The 14,995-nt window shown below is 46.2% G+C and overlaps 1 protein-coding gene across 1 annotated transcript in view; it reads left to right on the top strand.

The window, feature by feature from the left end:
• Positions 1-6,697: 6,697 nt before the first annotated feature.
• appbp2 (amyloid beta precursor protein (cytoplasmic tail) binding protein 2) overlaps positions 6,698-14,995 on the top strand; it is a gene marked incomplete at its 5' end in the record, with an annotated part of 36,918 nt that continues 28,620 nt past the window's right edge. Inside the window, 3 exons of the mRNA XM_034169024.1 lie at positions 6,698-6,810; positions 7,410-7,561; positions 7,763-7,886. Of these exons, the coding sequence (XP_034024915.1) occupies positions 6,698-6,810; positions 7,410-7,561; positions 7,763-7,886 (389 nt within the window). The remainder of the gene's footprint in view (positions 6,811-7,409; positions 7,562-7,762; positions 7,887-14,995) is intronic.

The raw sequence follows: 14,995 nt of genomic DNA, 5'->3' as shown, positions 1-14,995 counted from the left end.
AGACTTGTCTTTAAAATGTGGCTCATCCTACACACATGTCCAAGCTCAATCTGGCTCAAACTGAATTCAAGCCGTTCATGCGCGCACTTGTGTTTGTGATGCATGTCTGTTTGCTGGAGTGACAAGTACAGCCTAGTTGTGTTTTTGCTTTACTCAAGGATGAGGATCACCCTCCGATCAGTGGTTTTCTGACTTTCGGGATCAATTTAGTCACCTGTCGATGTCATTTCAAATCTGGTTGGAAAAAAATTGAGGTGTGATGTGTTTGTGACAGTTCTCACATTAGCCACTGGGCGTCGCTGTTACCGAACAGCATGTTGTGCACGCGGCTTGCCGGTACTAGGTAGAAGAGCTGCTATGCTAAATAGCTCAACACTTCAGTTAGACCATGTTCAGACCGTGGCAAATGTTGCTCAAATCCGGCTCAACAGTCTGAATCTAATTTGCGCCATTCAAAATCAAGAAAAAGCCCCGTCTGATGGATGTCTAGTGCTTGGCGTCCAGGACTCAAGGCAGTTCCATAGTGTGGTGAATGTGGTGACGCATAGCATCAGCACCTGCTCCCAGATCTTACCTGACCTGGGTTTGGGTGTCATTTCTCTGAAATGTATGAACAGGATGGAAATTCAAACAATACTTCCCAGTCTGGGAACAGCTGCACACATTACCATAAGTCTGATGCAGTTACAGAATTATGTGTTCAGGGTCCACATCTGAAATTGGCTCGCTTTGCATGCTGTGTTAACATGTGCAGAAACATTTGTTTTTAAAATGTCTTGGAATCTTAACAGGCTTCCTGTGTTCAGTATTTCAATCAATCAATCAACTTTTTTCTTATATAGCGCCAAATCACAACAAACAGTTGCCCCAAGGCGCTCCATATTGTAAGGCAAGGCCATACAATAATTATGAAAAACCCCAACGGTCAAAACGACCCCCTATGAGCAAGCACTTGGCCACAGTGGGAAGGAAAAACTCCCTTTTAACAGGAAGAAACCTCCAGCAGAACCAGGCTCAGGGAGGGGCAGTCTTCTGCTGAGACTGGTTGGGGCTGAGGGAAAGAACCAGGAAAAAGACATGCCGTGAAGGGGGACAGAGATCGATCACTAATGATTAAATGCAGAGTGATGCATACGGAGCAAAAAGAGAAAGAAACAGTGCATCATGGGAACCCCCCCACAGTCTACGTCTAAAGCAGCATAACCAAGGGATGGTCCAGGGTCACCCGATCCAGACCTAACTATAAGCCTTAGTGAAAAGGAAAGTTTTAAGCCTAATCTTAAAAGTAGAGAGGGTATCTGTCTCCCTGATCTGAATTGGGAGCTGGTTCCACAGGAGAGGAGCCTGAAAGCTGAAGGCTCTGCCTCCCATTCTACTCTTACAAACCCTAGGAACTACAAGTAAGCCCGCAATCTGAGAGCGAAGCGCTCTAATGGGGTAATATGGTACTACGAGGTCCCTAAGATAAGATGGGACCTGATTATTCAAAACCTTATAAGTAAGAAGAAGAATTTTAAATTCTATTCTAGAATTAACAGGAAGCCAATGAAGAGAGGCCAACACGGGTGAGATATGCTCTCTCCTGCTAGTCCCCGTCAGTACTCTAGCTGCAGCATTCTGAACCAACTGAAGGCTTTTTAGGGAACTTTTAGGACAACCTGATAATAATGAATTACAATAGTCCAGCCTAGAGGAAATAAATGCATGAATTAGTTTTTCAGCATCACTCTGAGACAAGACCTTTCTGATTTTAGAAATATTGCGTAAATGCAAAAAGGCAGTCCTACATATTTGTTTAATATGCGCTTTGAATGACATATCCTGATCAAAAATGACTCAAAGATTTCTCACAGTATTACTAGAGATCAGGGAAATGCCATCCAGAGTAACGATCTGGTTCGACACCATGCTTCTAAGATTTGTGGGGCCAAGTACAATAACTTCAGTTTTATCTGAGTTTAAAAGCAGGAAATTAGAGGTCATCCATGTCTTTATGTCGGTAAGACAATCCTGCAGTTTAGCTAATTGGTGTGTATCCTCTGGCTTCATGGATAGATAAAGCTGGGTATCATCTGCGTAACAATGAAAATTTAAGCAATACCGTCTAATAATACTGCCTAAGGGAAGCATGTATAAAGTGAATAAAATTGGTCCTAGCACAGAACCTTGTGGAACTCCATAATTAACTTTAGTCTGTGAAGAAGATTCCCCATTTACATGAACAAACTGTAATCTATTAGACAAATATGATTCAAACCACCGCAGCGCAGTGCCTTTAATACCTATGACATGCTCTAATCTCTGTAATAAAATTTTATGGTCAACAGTATCAAAAGCAGCACTGAGGTCCAACAGAACAAGCACAGAGATAAGTCCACTGTCCGAAGCCATAAGAAGATCATTTGTAACCTTCACTAATGCTGTTTCTGTACTATGATGAATTCTAAAACCTGACTGAAACTCTTCAAATAGACCATTCCTCTGCAGGTGATCAGTTAGCTGTTTTACAACTACCCTCTCAAGAATCTTTGAGAGAAAAGGAAGGTTGGAGATTGGCCTATAATTAGCTAAGATAGCTGGGTCAAGTGATGGCTTTTTAAGTAATGGTTTAATTACTGCCACCTTAAAGGCCTGTGGTACATAACCAACTAACAAAGATAGATTGATCATATTTAAGATTGAAGCATTAAATAATGGTAGGACTTCCTTGAGCAGCCTGGCAGGAATGGGGTCTAATAAGCATGTTGATGGTTTGGATGAAGTAACTAATGAAAATAACTCAGACAGAACAATCGGAGAGAAAGAGTCTAACCAAATACCGGCATCACTGAAAGCAGCCAAAGATAACGATACATCTTTGGGATGGTTATGAGTAATTTTTTCTCTAATAGTCAAAATTTTGTTAGCAAAGAAAGTCATGAAGTCATTACTAGTTAAAGTTAATGGAATACTCAGCTCAATAGAGCTCTGACTCTTTGTCAGCCTGGCTACAGTGCTGAAAAGAAACCTGGGGTTGTTCTTATTTTCTTCAATTAGTGATGAGTAGAAAGATGTCCTAGCTTTACGGAGGGCTTTTTTATAGAGCAACAAACTCTTTTTCCAGGCTAAGTGAAGATCTTCTAAATTAGTGAGACGCCATTTCCTCTCCAACTTACGGGTTATCTGCTTTAAGCTGCGAGTTTGTGAGTTATACCACGGAGTCAGGCACTTCTGATTTAAAGCTCTCTTTTTCAGAGGAGCTACAGCATCCAAAGTTGTCTTCAATGAGGATGTAAAACTATTGACGAGATACTCTAACTCCCTTACAGAGTTTAGGTAGCTACTCTGCTCTGTGTTGGTATATGACATTAGAGAACATAAAGAAGGAATCATATCCTTAAACCTAGTTACAGCGCTTTCTGAAAGACTTCTAGTGTAATGAAACTTATTCCCCACTGCAGGGTAGTCCATCAGGGTAAATGTAAATGATATTAAAAAATGATCAGACAGAAGGGAGTTTTCAGGGAATACTGTTAAGTCTTCTATTTCCATACCATAAGTCAGAACAAGATCTAAAATATGATTAAAGTGGTGGGTGGACTCATTTACTTTTGAGCAAAGCCGATAGAGTCTAATAATAGATTAAATGCAGTGTTGAGGCTGTCATTCTCAGCATCTGTGTGGATGTTAAAATCGCCCACTATAATTATCTTATCTGAGCTAAGCACTAAGTCAGACAAAAGGTCTGAAAATTCACAGAGAAACTCACAGTAACGACCAGGTGGACGATAGATAATAACAAATAAAACTGGTTTTTGGGACTTCCAATTTGGATGGACAAGACTAAGAGACAAGCTTTCAAATGAATTAAAGCTCTGTCTAGGTTTTTGATTAATTAATAAGCTGGAATGGAAGATTGCTGCTAATCCTCCGCCCCGGCCCGTGCTACGAGCATTCTGACAGTTAGTGTGACTCGGGGGTGTTGACTCATTTAAACTAACATATTCATCCTGCTGTAACCAGGTTTCTGTTAGGCAGAATAAATCAATACGTTGATCAATTATTATATCATTTACCAACAGGGACTTAGAAGAGAGAGACCTAATGTTTAATAGACCACATTTAACTGTTTTAGTCTGTGGTGCAATTGAAGGTGCTATATTATTTTTTCTTTTTGAATTTTTATGCTTAAATAGATTTTTGCTGGTTATTGGTGGTCTGGGAGCAGGCACCGTCTCTACGGGGATGGGGTAATGAGGGGATGGCAGGGGGAGAGAAGCTGCAGAGAGGTGTATAAGACCACAGCTCTGCCTCCTGGTCCCAACGCTGGATAGTCACAGTTTGGAGGATCCAAGAAAATTGGCCAGATTTCTAGAAATGAGAGCTGCTCCATCTAAAGTGGGATGGATGCCGTCTCTCCTAACAAGACCAGGTTTTCCCCAGAAGCTTTGCCAATTATCAATGAAGCCCACCTCATTTTTTGGACACCACTCAGACAGCCAGCAATTCAAGGAGAACATGCGGCTAAACATGTCACTCCCGGTACGATTGGGGAGGGGCCCAGAGAAAACAACAGAGTCCGACATTGTTTTTGCAAAGTTACACACCGATTTAATGTTAATTTTAGTGACCTCCGATTGGCGTAACCGAGTGTCATTACTGCCGACGTGAATTACAATCTTACCAAATTTACGCTTAGCCTTAGCCAGCAATTTCAAATGTCCTTCGATGTCGCCTGCTCTGGCCCCCGGAAGACAATTGACAATGGTTGCTGGTGTCGCTAACTTCACATTTCTCAAAACAGAGTCGCCAATAACCAGAGTTTGATCCTCGGCGAGTATATCGTCGAGTGGGGAAAAACGGTTAGAGATGCGAACGGGTTGACGGTGTACACGGGGCTTCTGTTTAGGGCTACGCTTCCTCCTCACAGTCACCCAGTCAGCCTGCTTTCCCGACTGCCCGGGATCTGCCAGGGGGGAACTAGCGGCGGCTAAGCTACCTTGGTCCGCACCGACTACAGGGGCCTGGCTAGCTGTAGAATTTTCCACGGTGCGGAGCCGAGTCTCCAATTCGCCCAGCCTGGCCTCCAAAGCTACGAATAAGCTGCACTTATTACAAGTACCATTACTGCTAAAGGAGGCCGAGGAATAACTAAACATTTCACACCCAGAGCAGAAAAGTACGGGAGAGACAGGAGAAGCCGCCATGCTAAATCGGCTAAGAGCTAGTAGCTACGCAACCTAGCGGATTCCTAAAACACACAAAGTGAATAATGTGTAAATAATTTAGAGGTGATTCAGCAGAAGGAGTGCCCCAATCAAGGCACCAAACAGGCCATGAAGCAGCACAGGAAATGCACGACAACAGCGAACGCACGACAACGGTGCTAAAATAAAATAAAAAATAAAATAAAATAAAAACGAAAGCGTTAGCAAGCTAGTTAGCTTGCCAACACTGATGAAAGTTAGCTGATAAAAGTGCTCCGTCGCGATGTTTCGACCATTAGAGGTCTTCCTTAGGCGTTGGAGCACAGTAAAAAAGTAAAAAAAGTAAAAAGGTAAAAAAGTAAAAAAAGTAAAAAGGTAAAAAAGTAAAAAAGTCTTGAAAAAGACTGTTAGTTCAAGTCCAAAGCAGCAGGTAGCAGTCTCTGTGTAAACAGTCCCAACAGAGAGCCAAAATTCTGATGCAATCTCACTTTCTGTAGATCCTCCTCGGAATGAGGAGGTGCCTCACCTTTTTTAAACTCTCAGCTGTCAGGCTCACACACACTCGACAGAAGGCCAGATTTGGGGAAAAGTGCTTAGTTTTCATCCTCATTTGCAACTTGGACTATATTTATATACGTGGTATCGTTGGAAAGGGGAGTGCCTCAGGGTTAAGGATTTACTACTAGTAGAATTTTCTATCCTGACTTATGCCATGAAATCACCTCCCAAAGTTACCTCATTTTGGTGCAGTTGAGAATTTCTACCTCTGACCAAGCCTTCCTTCGTTCCACTTTTGTTCATCATGTAGATCATATAAACCAGAGATATTTTAAACATGATTAGTCCATACCCTGCCCACTATGACTGATATGACAGATTACTCCTTTCACCGTTTGCAAGGTCACCTGGGGTCAAAAGTTACAACATTGGTCAGGTGTAAAATGGCACTGCTCAGAATGAAATGAGCAGAAAGATGAAACTTGGCCACTTTGTGCAGATATATTACCACATTAAGGGGTTTAATTTCTGCTTCGTGTCAAAAGTCTGGCTGCAGCATTTTGAACCAGTTGGAGAGCCCTAATGCTGGACTGCGATAAACCAGAAAATAGAACATTGCAGTAGTCCAATCTAGAAGAGATAAATGCATGGATCAGGGTCTCAGCATCAGCCATTAGCTGGTTATCGTAGCCTCATAGCCGTCTGGCGGCGGGCCTCGCTGAGCCACAAGTCGATTGTCGATGAGCAGATCAGCTCATATCCTGAGCAGAATATAAAGAATGGAGTCAGGAACACGTAAAAACCCAAACACACTTTGACTGTATGGCATCCTGACAGTAGGTGGCAGCGTGCGGCCTCGAGTCTTTAAAGCCTGTAAAAAGTTAATGATGTGATCTAAACCAGTGGTTCTGGTTTAGCAGTTCTTAAAGTACCACCTAAGCCACAGATTTCACATCTCTCCCTGCTCTGCTACAAGGTGATGTGCTTGTTTTTGTGTCTCCAGCACTTTCTGATCTTTTTCCTTTTGTGTGTCTCAGCTTTACCAGCAGGGCCGGCTCTGTCAGCTGGGAGGAGAGTTTTGTGAGCTGGAAGTGTTTGCTAAAGTGCTGCGGGCTTCAGACAAACGGTAAAAACACAGTGGGACTGTCCCAGACCTGAAACCTCACACTGTCCACATCCATTTATCAAATATTCAACAAAATCATCCAAGACAATGAAGACTTATTGGAACAAATGACAATAGTGTTGTGTTGAAAATCTTTCAATGACAATGACAATAGTGTTGTGTTGAAAATCTTTCAATGACAATGACAATAGTTTTGTGTTGAAAATCTTTCAATGACAATGACAATAGTGTTGTGTTGAAAATCTTTCAACTTTTTGGTCTGTCAACAGTCAGCTGCTATGTCATACAAAATTTAGCAAATTAGAGACCCCCCAAAAACCCAACAAAAAACCTCATCTGTGATAGCAGATTCAACAGAAACTATGGTCCTGGTGACGGTGAGTGCTTTTTACATTCATACACTAAAAGAAATACTGTTCACTGCTTGTTGTCATAGAATCAAATCCCACAAGCATTTTTCCTTTTTAAGAAAGAACTGAGATGAGACACTGAGCTAAAGTGTTTTACAAAACATTTCTGTCAGGAAAAACATCCCAGTGCTGATGACCGTGAGGTGGGAAGGTGTGTCCTTTCATTTTTCTTCTTCTTCTTCCCTGTAGACATCTCCTGCACCACTGCTTCCAGGCCTTGATGGACCACGGAGTGAAGGTGGCCTCTGTTCTGGCAAACTCGTTCAGCCGTCACTGCTCCTACATCGCGGAGTCCGATGCCCACGTCAAAGAGAAGGCAATCCAGTTCGGCTTTGTCCTGGGTATGTGGTCACAGGTTTCTGGCAGACATTCAGAGTCCTCACAGTTTACAATGAAGTAAATAATCAAATAATGTGATTTTTAAAAGTTTGATGGAGGAAAAAATGTACCACAGTCAGTTGACACAGGAAACAGATGCTGTGTTTAGTCATTATTATTATAATGAGAATTATTCTGATTATTATTTTGTTTTGGGGGTTTAGGTGGTTTCTTGTCAGATGCTGGCTGGTACGGAGATGCAGAGAAGGTGTTCCTGTCCTGCATGCAGCTGTGCACGCTCCACAGTGAAGTCCTGCACTGGTACCGGGCTGTGGAATGTTGTGTCAGGTTGGTCCCAAAGCTGCACACATTCTGCTTATAACCTGGTAATAACAGCTTTAAGTGTGTCACGCCTTCAGGTAATATTTCAGTTCAATTTCAATTTATTTTCATTTATATAGCGCCGAATCACAACAGAGTTGCCTCAAGGCGCTTCACACAAGTAAAGTCTAACCTTACTAACCCCCAGAGCAACAGTGGTAAGAAAAACTCCCTCTGAGGAAGAAACCTCAAGCAGACCAGACTCAAAGGGGTGACCCTCTGCTTGGGCCATGATACAGACACAAATTACAAAACAATTCACAAAACGAACATACAAGAAATGCTGTTGGTGCACAGGACAGGAGGGTCGCCAACACAAATACCACACCCATCTCTGGATGGAGCTGCACCTTAAACAGAGAGAAAAAAACAGAATCAGGCATCAGAAAGACAAGAAATACAGTATAAATTGTCAGCATTAAACAACAAGAAAACAGAAGAAATACTAATGTCATCTCCGGCCACTAGCCCTAAGCTTCACTAAAAGACCCAGAATTTAGGCAAAGTTGAGGCCGTGGCACTCTCCGTTTACTAATAAAATGAATTAAAAGAGTAAAAGCGTAAAACAAAACTATGCCAGTATGCTAGCCATACGAAAGGGAAAATAAGTGCATCTTAAGTCTGGACTTGAAAGTCTCCACAGAATCTGACTGTTTAATTGACACAGAGAGTTCATTCCACGGAACAGGGGTATGATAAGAGAAAGCTCTGTGACTCGCAGTGTTACAGTTCTGACCCGAAAACCAGGCTTGGACCCTAAAGCAGGGAGACTGAATGAAAAAACAATAGGATTTAATGAACCAGGAAGGTGTCACAGCACAAATGTTGCATAAATAGTGAATACAGTCTTGGAGGTAGGCAGAGTGGAAACCTGGCCCGCGTTGCGGTGGACTCAGGTGGTCGCAGCCCACGTAGCACTGGAGTACAGGTGGCAGTCCAAGATGGGGAGTTGAGTGGTCCGTGGTCCAGGTGGCCCCCTGGGGAGCTGATGGAGGATGAGGTCACTGTGGGGGAAGAGAAGGCAATGAGAGGGCTGCTACAATCACTCAAACCAGAACTACAGATGACTAGAGATGTGTGGAATGCAGAAAACAGCGAGTCAAAGAACACTGCGGCGGAACGCAGACAGACAGGCTCAATACGGAAATTGAGAGACCAGGTACCAGGTTGTGAACACTGAGTCTCTGGTGCTGATGAGCTGAAGAACCAGGGCTTATATGGAGGCATGTAGATTGCAAGCAGGTGTGCTCATCAGCTCCACAAGGGATGCCACCTGGGAAAAGAGAAAGAGAGAGAGAGAGAGGGCATGAACCAGGATGACACACAACAGTACCCCCCCCTCAATGGGAGCCCCCAGGTGACCTACCGGGCCGATTAGGATGCTACCCGTAGAAGTCCTGGAGGAGGGAAGGGTCTAGGATGAGGCTCCGCTTGACCCAGGAGCGCTCTTCGGGCCCATAACCCTCCCAGTCCACCAGATATTGGAACCCCCGACCACCCCGTCGAACATCCAAGATGCTGTTGACTGTCCAGGCTTGGTGACCGTCGATAAGACATTCCATGCGTTCTTTAGACCGCAGAAGGGCGGAACGGGCCGTCCTCCATATCCGTCGGCAACGTCCGAGATGGGCCTGAACCGACGGCACAGTGATGTCTGAGGGAACAGAGGAGGTTGATAACCCAGAGAAACTTCAAATGGAGTCCTGTAGCGGTGGAGATCTGTGAATTATGTGCGTATTCAACCCAAGGAAGGTGGGTGCTCCACTCCGTCGGGTGGGAGGACGAGATACACCTCAGGGTGTATTCCAGATCCTGGTTGGCCCGTTCCGCCTGGCCATTGCTCTGAGGATGATAGCCAGAAGAGAGACTGACCGAGGTCCCAAGTGCCGCACAGAAGCTCCTCCAGACCTGGGAGGTGAATTGGGGATCTCGGTCTGATACCACATCCAAGGGAATGCCATGCAACCGCACCACATGGTGGACTAAGAGGTCAGCGGTCTCCTGGGCCGATGGAATCGCGGGCAGAGCCACAAAGTGAGCCGCCTTGGAAAACCGAGCCACAATCATGAGGACCACTGAGTTACCCTAGGATGGAGGCAGTCCCGTGACAAAATCCAGGCAGACGTAGGACCAGGGGCAGCTTGGTGTGGGAAGTGGGTGAAGGAAGCCTGCGGATGGTTGATGAAGGGATTTGTCCCTGGCGCAGATGGTACAGGCTTGGACATAAACACGCACGTCCACCCGGACAGAGGGCCACCAGAAGCGTTGACGTACCAGCTCCAAAGTCCTAGTCACCCCAGGATGGCAGGCGAACTTGGAGGTGTGACAAAAAGTGAGGACTTCAGAACTGGCTTCTGGTGGAACGAAAAGCCGCCCGGGAGGACCTCCTTCAGGATCCGAGTGTCTGTCCAAAGCTTCCCAGACGACTCTCTCCACATCCCAGGTAAGGGCCCCCACGACCATGGAACGGGGCAGAATAGGGTCCAATGTGGAGGGGGTATCCGAGATGCCAAACTGGCGGGATAAGGCATCCGGTTTCCTGTTCTTGGTTCCGGGTCGGTAGGTGAGGTTGAAATTGAATCGTCCAAAGAACAGAGACCACCTGGACTGACGTGAATTGAGGCGTATAGCAGTTTTGATGTATTCGAGATTCTTGTAATCTGTCCAGACAGTGAATGGAACTGCGGCCCCCTCCAGCCAGTGTCTCCACTCTGCCAGCGCCTCTTTGACCGCAAGAAGTTCCCGGTTACCAACATTGTAGTTCTCTCCGCAGAGGTCAGCCGGCGGGAGAAGGCGGCACATGGATGAAGCTTGTCGTCACAGGCTGACCCCTAAGACAGGACAGCACCAATACCAGAATCGGAGGCATCAACCTCTGTGACAATCTGCGGTCCGGATTGGGCTGGTGTAGGATAGGGGCCATGGAGAACTGGTGTTTGAGGTCACTGAAGGCTTTGTCTGCCGAGGCAGACCACTGAAACTGAACCTTAGGGGAAGTGAGAGCTGTGAGGGGTGAGGCAACAAGACTGAAGTTGCAAATGAACCTACGATAGAAATTGGCAAACCCAAGAAACTGTTGTAACTGTTTTCTGGAGGTCGGGACTGGCCACTGAGTTACAGCAGAGACTTTACAGGGATCCGGCTTGACCGAGTTAGGAGAGATGATGAAACCAAGGAAGGAAATGGTAGACTGATGGAACTCACATTTTTAAGCCTTCACAAACAACCGGTTCTCCAACAACCGCTGAAGTACTAGACACACGTGTTTGATATGTTGATGGAGAGATGAGGAGAAGATAAGGATATCGTCTAGGTAGACGAAAACAAACCGGTTGAGGAAATCCCGAAGGACATCATTTATTAGTGCTTGGAAAGTGGCGGGAGCGTTCGTGAGACCAAAAGGCATGACCAGATACTCGAAATGACCAAGAGGCGTGATGAAGGCTGTCTTCCACTCATCACCTTCCCTAATCTGAACCAGGTGATAGGCATTTCTGAGGTCTAATTTGGAAAAAAATCGAGGCCCCTTGCAGGGGGCTGAATGCGGAATCAAGTAGGGGGAGTTGGTACCGGTTGCGGACCGTAATAGCATTCAACCCCCGGAAATCAATGCAGGGGCGCAGGGTTCCATCCTTCTTCCCGACAAAGAAGAAGCCTGCCCCCAGTGGAGACGACATATCAGCCCAGCAGACAAGGAGTCCCGGATGTAGGTCTCCATAGCCTCACATTCCAGGTGCAACAGATTGAAGAGTCTACTAACTGGATACTTAGTGCCCGGAAGCAAGTCTATGGCGCAATTATAAGGACGGTGCGGGGGAAGTGACAGAGCACAATCCTTGCTGAACACCTCGGCCAGATCGTGATACTCTGTGGGGACCAAAGACAGGTCAGGAGGTGAAGTGACCTCCTCCTTGCCTACAGCACTAGGCGGAATAGAGGATCGAAGACTCTCATGGTGGCAGGCCTCGCTCCACTGTGTAATAGTTCCGGTCGGCCAATCAATCCGGGGATTGTGTTTGACCACCCAAGGATGACCCAGCACTAAAGGGGACGTGGAAGAAAACACCAAAAATTGGATAGGTTCCCAGTGGTTCCCAGATACCACAAGAGTGATTGGTACCGTCCTGTGTGTTATGGCAGGAAGGGGAGTGCTGTCTAAAGCATAAACTGAGAGGGGCGTGTCAAGTGCCTCCAATGGGATGCAAGAATTGACTACAACCTTGCGGTCCAAAAAATTCCTTTCAGCCCCTGTGTCAGTGCAGGAATAGATAATGAATGGTCATTAAACAAAAGAGTGCCTGGGATTTGGGTGCATCTGGATTGAACCCCTGTGAATGTGATCTGGCTTATCCTTAACCCGGAGTCTAAGGATGAGCATTGGTTTTTGGCTGCACGGGACAAGAACTATGGATGTGACCTGTTGCAGCACAATATAAACATTCCCCAGCATCCAGTCTCCGCTGGCGCTCCTGTGGTGATAATTTGGCCCTGCCTAATTGCATGGGCTCGTCAGCAGGGGGAGCTGGAGGTCTGGGGATGGACACAGCAGCGGAGCTCGGGAAAGATGGGCCCAGCCCAGACCGTGGAGGGATCCGAGCGGCAGTACTACGGTCAGCCTTCCGACCTCTTTCTCGCCGACGCTCCCTCAACCGGTTGTCGATACGGATAGCTAAAGTAATTAAGTCGTCCAGCAATTCCGGTTCATCACGAACTGCCAGTTCGTCCTTTAAAGCCTCCGACAACCCATTAACAAAAACACTTTGCAGCGCCGCGGAGTCCCAGCCGGCCTCCGCAGCGAGAACATGGAAGTCGACTATGTACTCCGCAGTACTTCGCTCTTCCTACCTCAGGGACAACAACTGCTGGGATAAGGAATGGCTGCATTGAGGGTGATCGAAAACTAACCAAAACTCTTTGGAAAAGCGAGAAAAGGAGTGAAACAGAGGTGAACTTGTACTCCAGAGGGCGGTAGCCCACTTGAGAGCCTCCCCCTGGAGCAAGTTTATGACGTAGTAGACCTTACTGTGATCGGTGGAATATTGTGACGGATGCTGGGAGAAAATGAAGGAACACTGCATGAGAAAAGAGGAGCATGTGTTTACATCACCGGCATATGGTTGTGGGTGGCAGATAAATGGTTCTGGGACTGGATTGGGAGACATGGAGGCCTGCAAAAGCTGAACCGGAGTGGAATCCTGGGCTGGGGGTGAAACTAAGGTGAGTTTATCTACTTTAGCTGTAAGAGAAGACAGTGCGGTGTGTGTGTAAGAAACCTGTCGGGTGAGGTCCTGGACCAGATCAGATAGTGCGGAAAGCTGTTGCTGTTGCTGACACAGGAAGGCTCCCTGGGCAGACAGGGCTAGTTGAAGTTGGTCTGACCCTGCGGAGTCCATGATGTTGGCCAAAGACTTCTGTTACGGTTCTGACCCGAAAACCAGGCTTGGACCCCAAAGCAGGGAGACTGAATGAAAAAACAATAGGATTTAATGAACCAGGAAGGTGTCACAGCACAAATGTTGCATAAATAGTGAATACAGTCTTGGAGGTAGGCAGAGGGAAACCTGGCCCGCGTTGTGGTGGACTCAGGTGGTCGCAGCCCACATAGCACTGGAGTACAGGTGGAAGTCCAAGATGGTGAGCTGAGTGGTCCGTGGTCCAGGTGGCCCCCTGGGGAGCTGATGGAGGATGAGGTCACTGTGGAGGAAGAGAAGGCAATGAGAGGGTTCCTACAATAACTCATACCAGAACTACAGATGACTAGAGATGTGTGGAATGCAGAAAACAGCGAGTCAAAGAACACTGCGGCGGAACGCAGACAGAGGCTCAGTACGGAAATTGAGAGGCCAGGTACCAGGTTGTGAACACTGAGTCTCTGGCGCCGATGAGCTGAAAAACCAGGGCTTATATGGAGGCATGTAGATTGCAAGCAGGTGTGCTCATCAGCTCCACAAGGGATGCCACCTGGGAAGGGGGAGAGAGAGAGAGAGAGAGAGAGAGAGAAGGAACCAGGATGACACACAACACGCATACTTAGTAGAGAAGCTTGAATCTTTGACTGGACTGGGTTGCTTGACGCGAAGATGCTTCGCTTCAAATCGCAGAAGCTTCCTCAGCTAAAATTCTTGCTCTGGTAGTCTGACTTCTGTCTTGACTCTTGTAGAGAAGAATAAACAGAAGCCACAAAAGCTGGAGTTTTAAACCTAACCAGACCCCTCCTATTGAGAGGCAGACTGCTATAGGCTAGTGACTAAACAATAGCTCTAATTAGCACCTATTGTGCTGTAGTTAGCACCCTCCTAATGACAGGACAGCTGTCCCTCCTAATGATGGGATGGACGCTTCTCCTGCTGGCTCCCTTGACGACTCTCCTGATGACGTGAATGACTCATTATCATGAACAAAAGACTGAAACTGCTTTGACCTGTTTCAGTCTTTGACCATTGTAAACAGGGGACAAACCTCCCCGGTTAAGGCTGGATTTCAACTGTTTCACATAGAATGCCTCCTTGACCCCTCTCTCCAACCATTTCTTCTCTCTGGCTAAGATTTTAACTTCCTTGTCCTCAAACATGTGGTTAGTGTCTTTAAGGTGGAGATTAACTGCAGACCGAGGTTCACTGGCGCCCTCTCTGCGGTGCTGGTATAGCCTTTAGTGTAAAGGTTGCTTAGTCTCACCTATGTAGTGTTTGTTACAGTTTTCCTGACATTGATAGAATACACTACATTGCTCTGTTTGTAACTAGGGATCCTGTCCTTAGGGTGAACTAATTTCTGTCTCAAGGTGTTAACCGGTTTAAAGTAAACTTGGATTTTGTGCTGTCTGAAGATCCTCTGTAGTTTTTCCCTACTCCTGCTAAATAAGGGAGAGACACTCCTCTTCTTCTTGTCTCTGTCTCCTGTCTATCTGGTCTCTTTGTTCTCTGGGACTTCTGCACTTTGTCCAGGGACCATCGTGGGTACCCACATACTGTGAGGGCTTTCCGGACAAGTTGTTGTTCTTTAGCCCTTCCCTCTCCAGTTGTGGGCACGTGTAGGGCTCTGTGTTGAAGAGTCTTGATCACCCTGAGCTTGTGTTC

The sequence above is a fragment of the Thalassophryne amazonica genome, chromosome 4 (genome assembly GCF_902500255.1).
Source record: "Thalassophryne amazonica chromosome 4, fThaAma1.1, whole genome shotgun sequence".
Taxonomy (NCBI): domain Eukaryota; kingdom Metazoa; phylum Chordata; class Actinopteri; order Batrachoidiformes; family Batrachoididae; genus Thalassophryne; species Thalassophryne amazonica.
The sequence above is the reverse complement of the archived record's forward strand: the minus strand, read 5'-3'. Positions and strand labels throughout refer to the sequence as shown.